This window comes from Toxorhynchites rutilus, chromosome 2 (assembly GCF_029784135.1).
Source record: "Toxorhynchites rutilus septentrionalis strain SRP chromosome 2, ASM2978413v1, whole genome shotgun sequence".
NCBI classification, from domain to species: Eukaryota; Metazoa; Arthropoda; class Insecta; order Diptera; family Culicidae; genus Toxorhynchites; species Toxorhynchites rutilus.
The window spans coordinates 165,877,604-165,898,490 of NC_073745.1; the positions used below are offsets into that span (position 1 = coordinate 165,877,604).

General features: G+C 41.3%; 1 protein-coding gene across 1 annotated transcript; it reads right to left on the reverse strand.

Annotated features, from left to right (window-relative positions):
* Positions 1 to 8,694: 8,694 nt before the first annotated feature.
* LOC129766334 (uncharacterized) lies at positions 8,695 to 12,422 on the reverse strand. The gene is made up of 2 exons (XM_055766854.1): positions 9,142 to 12,422; positions 8,695 to 8,785 (listed from the first exon to the last, which is right to left on the reverse strand). Exons 1-2 carry the CDS (start codon positions 12,420 to 12,422, stop codon positions 8,695 to 8,697), a joined length of 3,372 nt encoding a protein of 1,123 aa, XP_055622829.1.
* Positions 12,423 to 20,887: the final 8,465 nt, after the last annotated feature.

Below are 20,887 nucleotides of genomic sequence, written 5' to 3' on the forward strand. Positions count from 1 at the left end.
TGGCACTATCAAGTGTCAAATCACCTTCTGGATGTCGACACTGCGAATGAATAAATAGGTTAATTGAATTTGAACTTCTCCGAATGCGATCATATTACTTATTCTTATTAGACAGCTTCTTCCGCTCGAGCTGATCCTACAGTGCGATGTCTCCTCCTCAAGCGAACCTATTATGTCATCACCATCGTGGCTTCCACCACTGAGCAGACCTGAAAAACCATTTGCGCCTGCAGATGACAACAGAGGAACCACATTAGAATGACTAGCTGTACCTGTCCCTGCTGTTGGTGAAACTGAAGCTGGCGGTGGTTTCCTATCGAAGCCTGTGTGCATTGGAATGGGCGTTCTCTCGTAACATGTAGGAATTGATTCGTAGAATTCGATGCTTTCTAAGAACTTCTAGCGCTCATGGGACCACCACGTTTCTCTTGATACAATTTTTGCGTGACGGAGGGTAGTTGCTCCTGCAGACGGCTTTGCAAAGAAATATGTACCATTAGGATATTTGTCACCGGCCGGTTAGCAGTTTGACTAAGAACCAAAAGACTTCGCTGAATGTTTAGACAAATCGATTGTACGAATTGCTGCACGGCTGCATTTGGTTCACCTTTGTTAATCACAGCGGCAGCAATTCGACTGTTCTGATCACAAAGCACCTTGCGTTGCTCCTGCAGTTTTTCTACGGAGCAAAGCGTTCTGAATTATGGATTGGGTATGGAACTGAAGCTCACGTTGGGATGGATAGTGCGGCTGTTGGGTTGATTGTTGCTGTTGTTGCATTTGTGGTGGATCAGTTGCATTCCCAACGTTGTTTTTCATGAGCAATCGGCGCAAAATATCGGTCTGTTAGTTTTTGTGCTGAAAATTTGCATTAAAAATTGTTGCTGAGCAATCATATTACTGTTGACTTGATTTTGTGCTAGCATGTCGACTAATCGAAAGATACCCCATTCAACGCCGTATCTTCATCGAATCCACAAAGTTTGATTGTGTCCAGGCGAGAGGTAGGTCCTGCCGAAACTCATTCTGGCTCTTCCTCGTTTGCTGTATCTTGTTGTCATTGTTCATCTGCACTTATGTAGATTTTCACGGTAACATGTTGGTTCCGGTTGCTGAACTCGTAATTGCGACAGAACCTTGCTGCAAAATTTGACACAATAGGGCCATCTGCTGCTACAGGACGGCGGTTGCAGAGCAGGGATTTTCTCAATGCCAACAATGACTGGTCCATAGCGAATAGAGCGGACACACTGGTTGCATGTCCGATAGTATGATAGTCGGCAATCTGTAATTTAGAACAGCCGGATCTTATTCCTCTAGCGGAAGATTATCTGCGTTCAACCATTTATAACAATTATATTTTTGAGAGTACAAATCTTCCGGACAGAAATCTTACCTGCTTTATACTTCGTTTTTATTAAGCCGCACAAATCAAAACTACAAACTCGAACTCGAACGTTCAGATAACTCTGTATCATAAATTAAACACGTTCGATACGTAAACACCTCCTGACTGTCAACGATGTCGATAATGTAGTACACCAATAACTTGATCTAGTACGACTGTAAATTGAAAATACGACGAATGGCTCGTACGAAAACAAGGATGGGATTTGCGTACGTATCCTATTCGCTCGAAAACTATGATAAGGGTGATTGTCAATAGCCCTTACAGTATCATTCGCCGAAGCTTCAAATGGACTTGTAATGTTCTGGCCAAGATTGTGTGAACTAGCGAAATGGTTGCCAATTGCATTAGCCTTTTCGGCAGGTGTAATCAATCGTTCTGAATTGTCAGGTTGAAGAAGAGGAGGAAAAGGATTAGACTTGCACCCTTATCATAGTTTTCGAACGAATAGGATACGTACGCAAATCCCATCCTTGTTTTCGTACGAGTCATTCGTCGTATTTTCAATTTACAGTCGTACTAGATCAAGTTATAGGTGTACTACATTATCGACATCGTTGACAGTCAGGAGGTGTTTACGTTTACAATGTTAAATGCAAATTCTCAGGAAAAACCAACAGACCGGTAACCTGATGAAAAACAACGTTGAGAATGCAACTGATCCACCACAAATGCAACAACAGCAACGATCAACCCAACAACCGCGCTATCCATCCCAACGTAAGCTTCAGTTCCATACCCAATTCATAATGCAGAACGCTTTACTCCTTAAAAAACTGCAGGATCAACGCAAGACGCATGGTGATCAGAACAGTCGAATTGCTGCCGCTGTGATTAACAACGGTGAACCAAATGCAGCTGTGCAGCAATTCAGTTGTTTAACCCCGTCACCAGCAAGCGTTAGCATCTCGTCTATTACCTAAAAACTGTCTTAATTATTCTCATGTAAAACTTTTACCCCTAGCTTTGCGCTCGAGGTCTCACAACTATAAACAGCGATGGAGGTTTCGATGGTAAGCGTTGGTCTTAGGAAGATCCGCACGATTGTGGTGGTACCTATTCGCCCATTCCAATGCACACAGGCTTCAATAGGAAACCACCGCCAGCTTCAGTTGCACCAACAGCAGGAACAGGTACAGCTGGTCATTCTAATGTGGTTCCTCTGTTGTCATCTGCAGGCGCTAATGGTTTTTCAGGTCTGCTCAGTGGTGGAAGCCACGATGGTGATGACATAATAGGTTCGCTTGAGGAGGAGACATCGCACTGTAGGATCAGCTCGAGCGGAAGAAGCTGTCTAATAAGAATAAGTAATATGATCGCATTCGGAGAAGTTCAAAGTCAATTAACCTATTTATTCATTCGCAGTGTCGACATCCAGAAGGTGATTTGACACTTGATAGTGCCAGGTCCGATGCAAATATGCGAACGCTAGGAAATATCCAAATTTACAGGTATATCTGATCACTATATTTCACTCAAATTGTATCTCATATCATCTTTCAATACTCCTCTTACAGGGAATAAACGGAATCACTGCGTCAGCGCAATCAGGTCGATATCTACCGACCCAAAGAGCAGCAAACCTAAACACTTAGCCCTATTCCAAAAGTAATAAAGTTTCGATAAAACTCTTAAATAGTTTTGAGAGACCGACCGTGCATGACTATTCGAATCGAACTAATGAGATGTTGTACGAATTTTGTAGTAAACTGAAGTTTCTTTATTATCACACAAATATAAAATTTAGTTTCGCGAATAGTGCTAAAATTCATGAGCTTAGCTCGATCTATTTTTCGTCCAGCTGAATAGATTATTTAATGAGTTGTTTTCTTTATCATTTTTTTTAGGAAAAATATGTAACTTCTCGTTTTTCCAGCATTTGTGCAAGAAAACAACTGATAGCACCGATTCAACAATAATGATCAACACTAGACATTCTGATTTCTTCGTGTTAGGTTTTCTATATTTTGGTCTACTTTCTGCTTTCTACAATCTACAAATATCTGGGGTAATCTACGGCCGCTTCCTTCTTAATTCCCATCACGTCGATCCCAATGCAGTCTTGTACATTTTTCCCCGACTTAAATCCAGAAAACTTTCAACAAGGTCTCCATCAATCAATCCCCCGCACGGTACCGTTTTCATTTCGGTGTGAAAACTACGCCCATACGATTACTCAATCTTGCCAACATTAGAGGCGAATGAACTGAAAAGTTTTAAGGCACTCATAGCCAAAAAAGAATCTTGCCAACAGATTTGATTGTGTCAGTAAATTTTTCCTGTAACTTTCGAAGAAATTCACAATTCATAAGAATCGGGTGGTATTCGTATGACCAGACCTATAGCCATGCCAAATAGCACACAACCCGTTGTCGCCGTCGTTCGCTCTCCAATGTTTCGCATTACGAGTGAACCGTGGCAGAATACATTCACCATATCACCGAGATGGAATTTAGCTACCTCTGACATTTGCTGTTGTTCGTCGTCCGTTGTTGCGGCCCTTCAAATAAATAGAAAAATTGTTCGTATGATAAACCGAGCTACGGAAACCCTACTTACCCATCTTTTAGGTAAACAAATAGATTTTTGCTGCTATCCGCCCCAAGGAAGGCATCGTTAATTTTTCTACTGCTGTCATCCAATTTAGTTGTTAGTCGCGAGCGATCTCCTCAAAACTACCTTCCATTTGCTTGTACTGCAGCAGCGTGATAGATCGCATTAAATATCCAACCAAAATGAAGTTGCCTGTTCAAAAACAACTGACTGTTGAACTCAACGAGGGAATAGCAGGCGACCTTGATTTCCTTTTCGCTAACTCGAGTGAGGGCTCCATTCATCCTACATTGGGTCTCTGGATTTACCAGTGCTGTGCCGACGATGTGATAAGTATTCGAATCATTACCCAACTCTGTCGAAATCAGTGGAATAATGTACTCAGTTTGCATGAATTGATGTGCATGTAGCACTTCGAAAGTAATCTGATCGATGATAAGCAGATTGTGAATCTCAGCTCTTGGCCAAACTCGGCATTGCTGGGTCCTGGCTTAAGCAGACCCATCTTGCTCAAGGAAGTTGCATCTGTCGTCAGAGTAGACGCGCTTTGTCTCGAAGGAGTCAGGCCACTCGAGTCCTGAAGATCGTTACCGTTCGAAGTGCAGCTTTTGAATCTCATCAATTGTACCAAGAATAACCGAATGTTGGGTGCAAGAGCCATACTGTCCTGATAAACTTCGACATTAAGTGAGCACATAAGATTTACTTCCTTCATTTGAGGAAACCAGCTTGTGGTTAGAGCGGTATATCACGGTTGGGCGATCACGTTTCACGTTTCTTTGTTTTTAAGAGGCTTTAAACTTTGCAGTTCATTCGCCTCCATTGGGCGATCCGAACAGGCGAACACGTTTGTCGTCGGAAGTGACCGGAACGTTTTCAGAATAGTCAGCTGGTCTCCAGCGTAACTTTTTTTAGCCTGTTAATCTGTTAGTATATTTCTCTTTGAGGAAGTAAAACGTTGACCGCCTGCGAGCGCACACATTAAATAAAAGATACCTTCAAATAGAGCAAAATTTTCCATATCCTCCAAATTTAATCCACATTTCACAATATTTTACACGAAGACTGCGAATCCCAAAGCAAACTGCGAAGGATGCAAACATAGATATCGGTCCCAAAACCTACTGCAACCAGTTTCGAACGGCTGGAGCGTGTGATAGTGCTGATGGAAAAGAACGTTATTATTGTGAACATGTGCAATTAGCCGTTTCATACCTCTTTTGCACCAACTTGTCTGCTTTAATTGCGATGTAATGTCGTAGGCAGTTCCACACAAGCTGGCATGAATTTGACGCGACTACGCCAATGCGCTTATCATCCGGCGGATTCCATTCACATACTATTGATTTATTATCACATTAGATCAATCGTGCTGTCATTGGAGTAACACGACAAATTTGCCTATAATCGACATTCGCACAACAAAATGTCTGTAGGAAATCGGAAACTTCGGTTTTATTTCTGTTTCTTCCTCTGATAAAGACTGTACACAATGCTCCTAAAGCGGACCTTACACGGTCAACTTTATTGACAATATGATGACATTTGAGAGCATAATGACAGCTGAACATGGCCGACGACGCAGAAATCCGGATTTTCTGATTTTCGAGCATCAATATCGTGACATTTCATATAGATGCATGATGTTGACGTTTTACCTCACGGACTTTCAGACTGAGTTGCCAGATTTGCAAGCGGACATTTAATGTTTGTTAGTCTTTTTTGCGATTGCAATTAAAATTTATAAACTTCTGAAATTGTAGGAATCATAAATGAAAGCTTTTGGTTTGGAAAACTGATATAGTAATTTACATTTAATGCGACATGCCGGAGAACCACTCAGTGTCGCATTGGAGGCGATTTGACCTGTAATTGGACATTGAAGATGAGAGTGGTACAGCGTCGACGTGTGGCGGCGAATGTCAATGTGGGGCCATAATTTGGGCCCGAACTCGATGTTTACAAAAATGTCTAACTAAACGTGTCGCATACAGGTCTGTCCAATTAGAAAAATGTCGCATTAAATGTAAATTACTGTACCTAAAATAGCAAAATACAGTACTTTTCGCGTAACTGACAATGTGATGGTGAGAGAGTGAATGAAAATTAACAACGTCTTAGGAATGTTTTTAACATTGAACTCGGTCATTCTTTGCGCTAGCGAGCGGGACAGCCACTTTAGTCTAAGTTGTGTGTTTCTTCACACTCCGCTATAAAATTTGGAGAATGAGAAGATCTGGGAAAATCACAGGTGGTAATTCAAGTTACAGTAGAATCCCGATTATCCGTGAATAGTTGGGATGGTTTTTAAACATAGAAACTATTTTTTATCAATACAAAAATAGATACAGATACAGATAATCGGGGTTTTACTGTCTGTTGGACACGGGAGGATGTTCAATTTAAATAAACCAACTCTATTCCGTTAGTGTGATGGTTAAAAAATCCTACAAATATTTTATTCATCATTTATCATATCATTATCATTTTTATAAAAAAATATATTTACTTTGAGTCTCCTCCACAGTCTAATCTTCACCTACTGCCTCTGATATTGAACCTTCTGTTGCAAAGAATAAATTTAAATTTAAATTCTATTCAAGTACACAAATCTGTGCATCCATCTCACCTTCAACTAATTTGTCAATTACATAAATTAAAATTAGATTGATTTCGATTGTTCTTTTTACAATTTTTAAAGGCGTATAGCGTATAGCGATTCAATTTGTCTTTTACCCTTTCAGTTCAATTTTCTTTTCAAGGATGAGGAACCTATTATCTCCTATTTGTGTCTTCATCCCTATTGTGTGTCTCTGGCTTGAAAACGATATTTTCTTGCAGCATCTGGAACCGTTGTTTTGGAATAGAGCGCGCACGCAGATTGCGTAACACTGCCCCCCAAATAAGACGAGTACCAGTCGGTTTATTTAGTATCGCGCTCTATGTCCAACACTGCGAGTTTAACAGCTGGTCTTTCGTATATTCCCTTTGAGGTCTGTACAGTTGCGCTTCTTACTTGGCCGTCTTTATTAGCTGTGGCGATAACTCTCCCTTTTGGCCAACAATTCCGAGGATAGTCTGCATCAACAATAACTACTACATCACCGACTTTGATGGGCTTCACTGGATAATGCCACTTGGTGCGTCTCGTAATCTCTGGAAGAAAATCTCTCACCCACCGCTTCCAAAATTGGTTTGCCATCACTTGTGACATCCGCCAACAGTGTCGTAATGTGGCCGCGCTACTATCCAATAGAGTAAGTGGTTTGGAACCGTCGGACGAACCTATCAGGAAGTGATTAGGTGTAAGGGCAGGCGCTGAAACATCATCAATCGGTACGTGTGTCAGCGGTCTACAGTTCAAAATTCCTTCCACTTCAATCAGTGCATTTCGCAGCTCTTCCTCAGTTGGTCGCCTCGCTGTTTGCATCATCGTGAGATTCTTTTTTACGGATCGAACTAATCGTTCCCAACTACCGCCCATATGCGGAGATGCAGGTGGATTGAAGCTCCACGTCGTCTCCGTGGTAACGAATTCCTGCATGAGCATATTGTGATTGATAGCAGTCATTGCCTCGTTCAATTCACGGTTCGCACCAACAAAGTTTGTTCCGCGGTCACTATAGAACACCGCAGGTTTGCCGCGTCGTGCGATAAAATTCCGAAGTGCCATTATGCATGAGCTGGTGCTCAAAGAACTTGCCAGCTCTAGGTGAATTGCTCGTATGGTTAAACATGTTAACAAAACGCCCCATCTTTTCTCAGTTCTTCTCCCGATCAATACTTCCATAGGACCAAAATAGTCGACTCCGACATGTGTAAAGGGTCGCGTGAAGGTAGATAAACGGGCAGGTGGAAGTGGAGCCATCTGTGGTGGTTGCGGAACTACTGAAAGATTCTTGCAATGCTGACAGTTGCGTCTAACCTTAGCATATGTACTACGAATCCGGGCGATGGAGTATCGTTGTCGCAGCTCATTGATGATAATTTCGTGGTTTGAATGATGGTACAAACCGTGATAATGTTTTATGATAAGTAGAGTGACATTATGTTCGGGTGGAAGAATAATTGGATTTCTCGTTTCAGGATTGAGAGCTTCACATGCTCCTGTTCTTCCAGACATTCTCAGGATACCGTTCTCATCCAGAAATGGAGTCAGTTGGAAAAGTGCGCTACTTTTGGGAATTTTCTTGACTGGACCAACTTGTTTGGTATTAGCACAAAGAATAGCCAGTTCATCCGAATACACCTCATGCTGAGCCTGCGAATAATGGTGTCTTTCTGCCAACTGGAGTTCGTCGTTCAAGAGTGGTCCGTAAACGCAGGATTTACCATTGCGTTTTCTTCGAAGATTCATCACAAATCTTATTACATACGCTGTAACATGAATTAAACGTTGCCAGGTCGAGAAGTTTTCTACTGCTATGATGACATCATGGACAGTTACATGGAAAAGAACACTGGGGCGTATTTCTTCAGACGTCGTTGGAATTTCAAGCAGCATTGGGGGCCAGTTGGATTCTGGTTCCCACAAAAATTCTGGCCCATCGAGCCATCGCCTTCTTTCACCAGCTTTTCGAGAGCCTTGCCATTTTGTTCCTTCGTCTGCGACGTTCATTTTCGTTGGAACCCACCTCCAGTCTCTCACATCGGTCGATTCGAGAATTTCACCTACTCTGGCAGCCACAAACTGATTATAGCGTCGATGATCTGATCGAATCCAACAGAGCACGTTACGAGAGTCGGTCCAGAATACGCGTTTCGATATTTTCGTCGAGATGCTGTCGCAGATGGTGTTCGCGAGTCTTACTCCTATAATTGCAGCTGTGAGTTCGAGCCTCGGAATCGATAGATAGGTTAACGGAGCTACTCTAGTTTTTGCACTGACCAATGAGCATTCAATAATCTTATTTTGTGAATATCGTAGGTAGACAGCAGCAGCAACACCAGACTCGCTCGCATCGACAAAGATATGTAGTTGAGCTTCATATGTTTCATTCCCAGTCACATGCTGTCGGTAGCATCTTGGTACAGATATTTTCTCGAGTTGCTTCAATTGGGCCACCCATTGTTGCCATTTTACGCTCAATTTATCATCAAGCTGTTCGTCCCATTTGATGCCCGACCTCCATATATCTTGTAGCAAAATTTTCAATGGCATTAAGTAGTTCGCAATTAACCCTAGCGGGTCAAAGATAGTCATTAAAATGCGCAACACTTCCCGTTTCGTAGGTTTTTTCTTCCCATCCAAGAGATGTGCATCGAATCTAGACCAACAAAACTTGAATGCGAGACGATCCGTCGGTGCATTCCACCATAGGCCGAGGACCTTTTCGGTGGCACTATTAGAGTTTAAGTCGAGATCGAAATCCATTGCTCGTTGCTCATCAAGGGTAGATAGAACGCACTGGGAATTGGACATCCAATTTCTAATCTCAAATCCTCCCTGAGCATGTATAAATTTCACTGCATTCGCCAATTTAATAGCTTCATGTTCATTTTCAACGCTTACTAATAAATCGTCGACGTAATGTCCCCTTTTTATTACTTTCACCGCTTCAGGATACTTATGCTCAAATCTTTCTGCATTGAGGTTTTTCACGAATTGCGCGGTATTGGGTGAGCAGCATGCTCCGAATGTCATAACGCACATTTCGTACACACTTGCTTCTGATTGATCTTTTTCATCATGCCATAAGAATCGCTGACTATGTTGATCTTCCTTCCGCATGCGTATCTGGTGAAACATTTCCCGTATATCACCTCCGACGGCCACTCGATGCTCTCGGAATTGTAATAGAATGGAATTTAAGGGAACAAGATTATCTGGTCCTACCAATAGGGTTGAATTTAGAGAAACTCCATGGATAGCCGCTGCCGCATCCCATACTATGCGCACCTTTCCAGGTTTGTTTGGATTAGTGACTGGGAAAATAGGGAGATACCAGATCCGCTGGTGATTTTCTTTTAATTCTTCATCTGTTAATTTCCGGATGTATTTTTTCTCTATGTATTCAGCTATCTTTCCTTGCATGATGCGTTTCAGTTCCGGATCTTTTTCCATTCTTTTTTCAAGACAGTATAACCGTCTCTGCGCTAAAGCTTTACTGTCCGGAAGCCTAATTTCGTCATGTCGCCACAATAACCCTGTCTCGTATCGCTCACCACTAAACTGGGTAAGAGATTCGAGTAGATGCAATGCACGTTTATCTTCGTTAGACATTAATGATTGACTTGGCTTCGTAATCCCCATGGCTTCTAGAGAAAAATATTGTTTCACCGTTTGATGTAAGTTATCGTGGGTGTTGCATGAGCATGGAGAAACGTGAAAAGAATAATGTATCATGTGCAGGTCGACGTCATTCGAGTTTCCGCCATAGACAGTCCATCCAAGGCGAGTTTTAATAGCAATAGGTTGATTATTGTTTCCTTCGCGACTTTTGCGCACCAACATAACGTTTGCGTGTTTTAATCCTATCAATATGTTTGGTCTAATATTCTCATAAGATTCGATTGGTAAATCACGTAAATAACTATGCTTATCCTTCAACTCAGACACATTTAGCGTCTGGAACGGCAACCGGAGATCCTCGACGGTACGCACGTCCTCCAAATTGTATCTTTTCTTGTCGCAACCTGAAATGTCTAAACTGACTTTTTGTGAATTCGCCTCATAGCGTTGCATTCCGCCAGTCCACTGCAGGCATAGGGGCTTGATTTCTCCTTGCAGCCCTAAGATACTCGCTGCTTTTTTATCCAGGAGTGTCGAACCAGAACCCTCATCCAGGAAGGCGTAACAACGTAAATCTTTATCGACGCCATGAAGTACCACAGGCAAATAACGTAGTAGCGTACAATTGGTTGACAGCTGATGAGTGTGACAGTTTTGAGCTTCAGATTGGTTTTCATTATCCACATGATTTGTATCGTATCGAGGTGACCATTGCTTATGTAATAACGGATGGTGCTTAAATGTACAGCCATTAATACCGCACGGTTTCGAGTAACAACCGCCTTTGTGCTGTCGGAGACATTTTCGGCATAATCTAGCTTCACGAATTAAACCCCATTTAGCGTCGTAGCTTTGTGTGTTAAAACGTGTGCATTTTTCTAGTGATTCGCAGTTTCCTTTACAAGCGATACAGGTTTCAATCTTCGATCGTTCCGTCGCTATGTTAGTATTCGAAGTGTATTGTGTCGATGCATCCGTCGAAGATGGACGCTCCGAGTGAGTGTTTATATATGTTTTGCCCTTCTTGGGATCGGTTTGATGAACTCGATCGTTCATATGCTTCGGTTCAACTATAAGACAGGCATCTTCAGCAATCGAATACATCCAGGAGCTGAATATTTCTAAACTCCCTTGTACTACAGTTCGGTTCGATCTGGCCCATTCCAATCTAAGAGTTGGTGGAAGTTTACCAATGAGTTCTTGAAGAAATGATGCATCATTCATGTACTCTTTGCATTGACATGCTTCGATGGTTGCGCAGAGGTTTTGTACCGCTAAAGCAAAATCAATTAGCTTATCCATTGCATCGGGCCTCACAGATGGCATAGCAGAAATCTTCTTCTTCAAAGTATTTATTATTGTATGAGGTTGACCAAATCTTAATTTTAGAACGGAAATTGCTTTGGGTAGGGTAGATGGATGCATTAAAAAACTTTGAACAGCAGCGTATGCTTCATCTTTCAAACAGTTCCGGAGTCTGATCATATTTTCATCATTTCTATATCCACACATATTCGAAGTGCTTTCGTAAGTGGAAAAAAACATGGGCCACTCCTCTGGGTTGCCAGAAAATTTCGGTAAGTCTTTAGGCACTACCTGACGCGCTGCTAACTGATCTTGCGTCAATCTATCATAATCAGCGGATCTCAGAACTCGTGATGAATCACGTTCGTGATGTTTGGGTGTTGATCGCTCTTCTGGTATAAACTGTTGTTCATGTTGTTGATTTACAGTATAGTTGCCAGCACCTGCTTGAGCTTCAAGAGCGCATTCGTGTCTGCATTCACGTTGGGATATATTGCTTTTGTCATGTAACCATTCGTTTACTTTTGATGTAGCATCCTGCTCATCTATTTCTGAATTATTGACATCATTCATTTGTTCTAGAATGTGAAATCGTTTGTCTAGCATTTCTAGTTTCAGTTTAATTTCTTCTTTTTTCAACGCATGTTCCTCTTCTAATTTCTTCAGTTGAAGTTCTAGAAGAGCTTTCGTTTGGTGTTTAGATCCTAACGACTTGATCGACCCCGCTTTTGATGGTGGTTTAAGGTTTGATTCTTTCGCTGATTTTTCTTTGCTTGTTGTCGGTATTTCATCTTGATTTAGATTTTGCTGTGTTGTCTGCGCGTTTCTGCATTCTTGACAACTCCAGTCTTCATGTTCTATATCCTGTGTAACACCGACACAAGTATAATGGTACCATTCATCACACACGTCACATTGAACCATTCTGCTATTATCGTTCAAATTGCACGAACGACAATTGCAGTTTACAGTTTCTTGAAACGCAACGTTTCCCAATGGTTTTTGTTCTACCTTGTTATCTGGCATCTTCGCGTTATTCGGACGTGATGTGTCTGTAGATTTACTAGACTTAGTTTTTCCGACATTGGACATAATCAAAGATTTTTTAAAATGTTGGACACGGGAGGATGTTCAATTTAAATAAACCAACTCTATTCCGTTAGTGTGATGGTTAAAAAATCCTACAAATATTTTATTCATCATTTATCATATCATTATCATTTTTATAAAAAAATATATTTACTTTGAGTCTCCTCCACAGTCTAATCTTCACCTACTGCCTCTGATATTGAACCTTCTGTTGCAAAGAATAAATTTAAATTTGAATTCTATTCAAGTACACAAATCTGTGCATCCATCTCACCTTCAACTAATTTGTCAATTACATAAATTAAAATTAGATTGATTTCGATTGTTCTTTTTACAATTTTTAAAGGCGTATAGCGTATAGCGATTCAATTTGTCTTTTACCCTTTCAGTTCAATTTTCTTTTCAAGGATGAGGAACCTATTATCTCCTATTTGTGTCTTCATCCCTATTGTGTGTCTCTGGCTTGAAAACGATATTTTCTTGCAGCATCTGGAACCGTTGTTTTGGAATAGAGCGCGCACGCAGATTGCGTAACACTGTCATAGTCTTATTTATCGAATAAAAACATTTGCTTGCAGATAATATAATTTGCATATATTATCACAATCTAAAATAATCTGGCATCCCTGAAACTGAAAGGATCAGTCTGTATTTGTGAAGCGAGTATTATGATGTGTTTTTGAGAAGGAAAAACGAGTTTTAAAATGTAAATTATGAATGAAAATTAACTTTTCCAAATCAAATTAGTATTCTATGTGAATGCAAATCACTTTTTTTCTGCAAGTGGTGAGAAAATCCCATACAAAAATTGTATCTGAAACTGACGTTATATAATAATAATAAATTTTAGTAGGAATATCTGAAAATTCATAGAAAATAGGTTAAGTTAGAGTTAGGACTACGCGCTTCAACTAATTAAATAATACCAAGTAGATATTTTCATTCAAATTTTACCAATTGAAAATTGCAATTTAGCCTTCTAATCTGATGGAGAATAGTTTGGATCCCAAACTCGAATGTCACCACTAGCCATCGCGGATATTTTCGTTGTCTCGGGTTGAGGGCGATATTGACCGTGTAAGGTGGCAAAATATTGATTGAGGTTAGATCGGATGTCGAAAGCCTAGCTGTCACGATATTGAAGACACTTATTGTCAATCAGTTTGATCGTGTAAGGTGCCTATAATCGAAAACAAAAGTGCAAAAATAAAAAACATCTGTCATCGATGTCGATAATGTAGTTTGCTCAGGTAAATCTAGTACACAGAAATACGGCCGTAAATGACAGGGGTATGACTAAAACGTCAAATCCCTCATACTGCCAGTGTACCCAATATTGCTGCGGTTCACTGACATTTTGGTTCTGTCAATTACTGTTGTTTACAACTCGGTTCGGTTATATAGTCGAATAGTGGCTAACTTTAAACTCCATGTTAAATGTGGACACCTCCATGTGAAACCGAAATATGAAAATCACTCATGCAGTAAGAAATAAAGCATACTATCTCCGTGATTTCAACGATTTCAATCCTCGCACATGATATGTTGGTAAACAAATGACGCCATATTGATTTTGATTTTGGGTAGCCTATATTCAATTGATGTCTAACCCCTGGTAAATGAGGATAGCTTTTTCTATGACGACGTATCACATTCGCTATCCAACTCTTGACGAGAAAAGTTCAGTGTCGTTATTGTGCGTTGCCACTTTTACTATTGTGCGATTGGTATAGTGTACGTGTGAAGGTCATTGCTGTCCGCTTTCGAATTGACCTTTTGTGAAGTGGAACAAAGGAAACAGCGCTCTTGCAGCTTGCAGCCCTTGGCGGCTGTTGAACATTGGCATAACGGGATCGCCATCGTGTGGCTGTCGTTAACGGGAATTATCATCACGTGACCGTGTGAGCTATTCTTGCGCTATTGTGTTGATCCATAGCGCGTAGCCTCTGTCTCTCCCTGGTTAGGGCAGTAGAGCGCAGTATCGGAACCACTTTTATATTAAGGTACACATATTTAATATTAATATTATTGTTCAACTCATATGTTCATTGCTTAATATTATCATCATAATTTTTTGTTTGTTTGTTTTGTTATTTTTTTTTGAGATTATTGTTAAAATCAATAATAGATTAGAAATAAGACAAAAAATTTTGTAAAATGTAGAATAGTGGAGGATCTCCAGAGATGGAGATCTCCGATAATGAATCCCATTCAAGATCTGGGAAAAAACATAAACGAGTTCCTCAAAAAGAAGATAATTCTTCTGGGGACGAATCTGCTCATTCTTCCAAGCCCCCCTCTAAGAAAATAGCAAGCCTCCCTTCTGAACCCACTGTTACTTCCACTCCCCCTCTCCCATCATCGATTTCGCTCCCCCCTTCTGATGTTTCCGATCCAACCCAATCCTCGTCCTCGTCCTCGTCCTCGTCTTCTCCCTCTGTTGTCTCCGCACCACGTGTCAGAGTTTATCCAGAAGATGCACCTGGAACTGGCCCGTGGGTTGTTTTCCTCCGGCCAAAACCAAAAGGAAAAAGCCTTAACGTGATTCAGATCATGAAAGATCTGGCCAGATACACTTCTGTATCTGAAATTCGCAGGGTTAGACCGAACAAATTGCGGGTTGTCGTGAATGAACGGAAACACGCAAACGAGATTGTTGCTGACCAACACTTCACTCTCGAATATAGAACATTTATACCCTCCCATAACGTAGAAATTGAGGGGGTGATAACTGAAACGGGTCTGACGAGCGAACAAATAAAAAAAGAAGGAAAAGGCAAGTTCAAGAAGCTTCCCTCAATGGAAGTAAAGATCTTGGACTGTCGCCAACTCGGGAAACTCTCCCATGATGGGGACCAAACTAAATTTACGCCGTCAGACTCGTTTCGAGTCACCTTTGCTGGTGCCGCCCTCCCTGACTACGTTATGGTGGACAAATTGAGACTACCTGTGCGACTCTTCGTGCCAAAGCCCATGACTTGCAACAAATGCAAGTCAGTTGGTCACACTTCAGATTATTGTGCCAACAAGGAGCGCTGTGCCACTTGCGGAGAGCAACATGAGGGGAAATCCTGCAGTGCGACTGAGCATAAGTGTCCATATTGCGGAGGATCCCCACACGCGCTCTCAGCTTGTGAAACTTACAAGAGTCGCTGGGAGAAACAGAAGCGCTCTTTAAAGGAACGCTCGAAGCGCACTTTTGCGGATATTTTAAAGGGCGCTTCTCCACTGGCCCAACAACAACAACAACCAATCTCAACACACAATATCTTTTCCACGCTGCCAGTTGATGAAATGGAAGCGGACACAGCTAGCGGGGGCACACCGTTTATTTTCAAAGGGAATCCCCGGCGCAAAAATGTGACCACTCCCAAAGTTCAAGAACAAGTCCCCCCGGTGATACCCCCAGTTAGCTTGCCTAAAAAATCGAGTGCAGCGGACAAGCAAAATCAGGTTCCTCCTGGCTTCCGTGGGAATAGTTCACCTTCAAACGACCCATCACTCGAGGGGACATCAAAAACCCCAACTGTCCCTGTTTTTCCGTCCAGCTCAACTTCCCAATCGGGATTTATAAAGTTGTTTGACCTTTTGGATCAAATCTTCAAGTGTTTTAATGTTTCCGACTCCATCAGAACCCTTGTCATCTCAATGCTTCCAGTATTAAAGACAATTTTACAGCAATTGATGCAAACATGGCCCCTCCTTGCAATGATTATCTCTCTTGATGTCTAATTTAGATAGAGAGGTCGGAGATATCACTGTTTTTCAGTGGAATTGTCGTAGTCTTATCCCTAAATTGGATACATTCAAATTTTTAATTCATAACTTCAATTGTGATGTTTTTGCTCTGTCCGAAACTTGGCTTTCTTCGCGAGATGATATCTCTTTCCACGATTTTAATATTATACGCTTGGACCGTGATGACGTGATGACGGAGGGGTGCTTTTGGGGATCAATAAGTGCCACTAATTTTTTCGAATTGACCTTCCACCTATTGGAGGGATCGAAGCTGTTGCTTGTCATGCAAACATCAGAGGCAAAGACCTCTGTATTGTCAGCTTGTATTGGCCTCCGAGAGCTGCGGTTAGCCGCAAACAACTTGATGACATGTGCTCACTCTTTCCTGAGCCACGATTGATCTTGGGAGACTTCAACTCTCATGGAACTGCCTGGGGGGAACAGTACGACGACAATCGTTCATTGTTGATATATGACCTTTCTAACAACTTCAATATGACCGTTTTGAACACTGGGGAAACAACACGTGTGCCTAAACCTCCTGCTAACCCAAGTGCTCTTGACCTCTCGCTTTGCTCGAATTCACTATCGTTAGATTGCAAGTGGAATGTAATCCAGGACCCCAACGGTAGTGATCATTTGCCAATCAAAATTTCCATCACCATTGGGTCGAATTCTTCTGAATCTATAAACATGGCATATGACCTCACAAGACACATTGACTGGAAAAAATATACGGACGCGATTGCTCTAGCCATCAATTCCAGAGATGGTTTACCTCCATTGGAGGAGTATAACTTCCTTTCTCGTTTGATCTATGACAGCGCGGTTCGCGCTCAAACGAAACCCATCCCAGGTTCCACTATTCGTCGAAGGCCTCCCAATCTATGGTGGGATAGCATATGTTCCAAGCTTTATGTAGAAAAATCGAATGCATTTAAAGCTTTTCGGAAACGTGGAACCCCTGAAAATTTTCAGACGTATTTGGACCTTGAAAATCAATTTAAAAACTTGATCAAAGGGAAAAAACGTGCTTATTGGCGAAATTTCGTGGGAGGTTTGTCACGAGAAACGTTAATGAAAAAACAGGAAGTGGGTTATATCTATGGTATAACCGCAAGGGTGACGTAGGACTATCGTTGATTTAGAGATCATTTGTATGAAGTTGAATCTGAATTCATTCTGAATGAATGAATATTTGGAGAACTTCGAAAACGAGAGCGTTACGTTGGAGGCACAAGGTTTTATGCATCCAATATTGGATACGGAAATATCCTACTGATGGGGAAGAATAATCTTCAGAAGCTATCCTGTTGATTGCGATTGATTGAAAAATCACAAAACCTAATGTATTTGGTCACAGTGTTACATGGATAGAAAACATTAAAATAAACTCTTTCACATGAATATATTTTGAAAATTCCCAAAGGAACTGGCAGATTATTTTCCAGCAATGATTAGATCTTTCCGGAACTTTCTCGATGCTGAATGGCATCCTAACGGAAAGAGTCCTGCGCGTGTATGTGTCGATCCTTCGCCATCCACCTCCTCCAGCACGTTAGGCAACGATGTTGTCTTGTCGATGTCCTCACGAAAAATGAATGTGTCTCACCACCAGAATATCGCTTAAGTATGCTTTTTGTGTGTGATTGAATCGAGAGAAGGTGTGGTTTACGATGGCAATTTGGAAGGCAAACTAGAGGGGAATGAACTCTCTGAGCTCGGAACTTTCGGCGACTGAGCAATAATCGATTGCGGGCGCATACAATATTGGATACGGAAATATCCTACTGATGGGGAAGAATAATCTTCTGAAGCTATCCTGTTAATTGCGATTGATTGAAAAACCACAAAACCAAATGTATTTGGTCACAGTGTTACATGGATAGAAAACATTCAATTAAACTCTTTCACATGAATATATTTTGAAAATTCCCAAAGGAACTGGCAGATTATTTTCAGTAACGATTAGATATTTCCACATTTTCCTCGATACTGGAAGCCCACCAGTGGTTAATGCCAACTCGATAACCACCTGTTAATAGCAATTGATTGAAACATATTTGGTCACAGTGTAACATGGATAGAAAACATTCAATTAAACTCTTTCACATGAATATATTTTGAAAATTCCCAAAGGAACTGGCAGATTATTTTCAGTAACGATTAGATATTTCCACATTTTCCTCGATACTGGAAGCCCACCAGTGGTTAATGCCAACTCGATAACCACCTGTTAATAGCACTTGATTGAAACATATTTGGTCACAGTGTAACATGGATAGAAAACATTCAATTAAACTCTTTCACATGAATATATTTTGAAAATTCCCAGAGGAACTGGCAGATTATTTTCAGTAACGATTAGATATTTCCACATTTTCCTCGATACTGGAAGCCCACCAGTGGTTAATGCCAACTCGATAACCACCTGTTAATAGCCGCGCGTGTATGTGTGTGTAGCGATGTCTTCCCAGGGAACCGTTTGTGGCATCACTCTCCTCCTGATAGATTCCCTTCTGGCCTAGGGTGCACAAACAGGCTCTTGGTGACACCGTTCATCCGCGCTTTCATGATAAATAAAGAGCTTCACCGCAACAGCGACAACATGCTCCAATCGCTGTTCAATTAGAACTGAGTGGATTCCCGAGCGCCGCTCGCTTATATGCCGATTGGTGATTTCAATAGCCTGTTTTGAAAGCAATTTTAAGACTATTGAAACAAGTTTTTGGATCAAAAAGTAACAAGTATATAACGCGTAGACATTTTATCTTTCGAATGAAGTGTTTATCATACCATTTCGTTCAGTTGTTTAGGAGCTATTAACGCTCAAAATCTCGGTCTCCGGCGTAACGCTTTCGTTTTCGAAACTTTGATTTTACACCCCGGTATAGAAATGAAAGACGTAGTCCTACGTCAAAAATATGGAAAGTGGCTCGAAACATGAGAAATCGCTCTTCAACGAATAAAAGCGAAGAATATTCACATCGATGGATTTTGAATTTTGCACGGAAGGTTTGTCCTGATTCCGCTCCTGTGCAAAAAATTGTTCGAGATATACCACAAGATAGGTGCGATCTTGATTCCGAGTTTTCGATGGTAGAATTCTCTCATGCTCTCCTTTCATGTAACAATTCTGCTCCGGGATCGGATAGAATTAAGTTCAACTTGCTGAAAAATCTCCCTGATGTGGCGAAACATCGCTTGTTGAACTTATTCAATCGGTTTCTGGAGCATAATATTGTTCCAGATGATTGGAGACAAGTACGAGTTATAGCTATTCAAAAACCCGGAAAACCCGCGTCCGACTTCAATTCGTACCGCCCAATAGCAATGCTGTCCGTATACAATTGTTGGAGAAAATGATCTTGTTTCGCCTTGATCGATGGGTTGAAACGAATGGCCTACTCTCAGATACACAATATGGGTTCCGCAGGGGCAAAGGGACGAATGATTGTTTTGCGTTGCTTTCTTCAGAAATTCAAATGGCTTACGCCGAAAAAAAACAAATGGCTTCAGTATTCTTGGACATAAAGGGGGCCTTTGATTCTGTTTCAATAGAGGTTTTGTCAGACAAATTACACTCTCGGGGTCTGCCGCCTCTATTGAATAATATGTTATACAACTTGCTTTGTGAGAAACATTTGAACTTTTCTCACGGAGATTCGGCAGTAAGTCGGGTCTCTTACATGGGCCTCCCCCAGGGCTCATGTTTAAGCCCCCTTTTGTACAACTTCTATGTAAGCGACATCGACAATTGTCTTACACAAAATTGCAGCCTAAGAAAACTTGCAGATGATGGAGTGGTGTCTGTCGTAGGATCAAACGAATCCGACCTGCAAGGACCCTTACAAGATACTTTGAACAATTTTTCAACCTGGGCCATTGGGCTAGGGATCGAATTCTCCACGGAGAAAACAGAGATGGTGGTTTTTTCTAGGAAGCATAGACCAGCAAAACCAAAGCTTCAACTTTTGGGTAAACCGATCACTCATGCTATGTCATTCAAGTATCTTGGGGTCTGGTTCGACTCCAAATGTACTTGGGGGGCCCATATTAGGTATCTGAGTAAAAAATGTCAACAAAGAATAAACTTTCTCCGTACAATTACCGGCACCTGGTGGGGAGCCCATCCCGAAGATCTTATTATGTTGTATCGAACAACTATTCTCTCAGTGATGGAGTATGGCAGTTTCTGTTTTCAATCAGCTGCCAAAACACACCTCATTAAACTCGAGCGAATTCAGTATCTTTGTCTCCGTATTGCGTTGGGATGTATGCCCTCAACGCATACCATGAGTCTCGAGGTTTTGGCAGGCCTACTCCCACTAAAAGATCGCTTCAATTTATTATCTCTTCGGTTTCTCATCCGGTGTAAGGTTATGAATCCATTGGTGATCGGAAATTTTGAGCAATTGATCGAGCCAAATTTTCATTCTGGATTCATGAATTCATATCATGAATTCACCTCTATGCAGGTTGTTCCTTCTTCGTATATTCCCAACCGTGTTTGTTTTCCTGACTACATCAATTCCTCTGTACATTTCGATCTGTTCATGAAG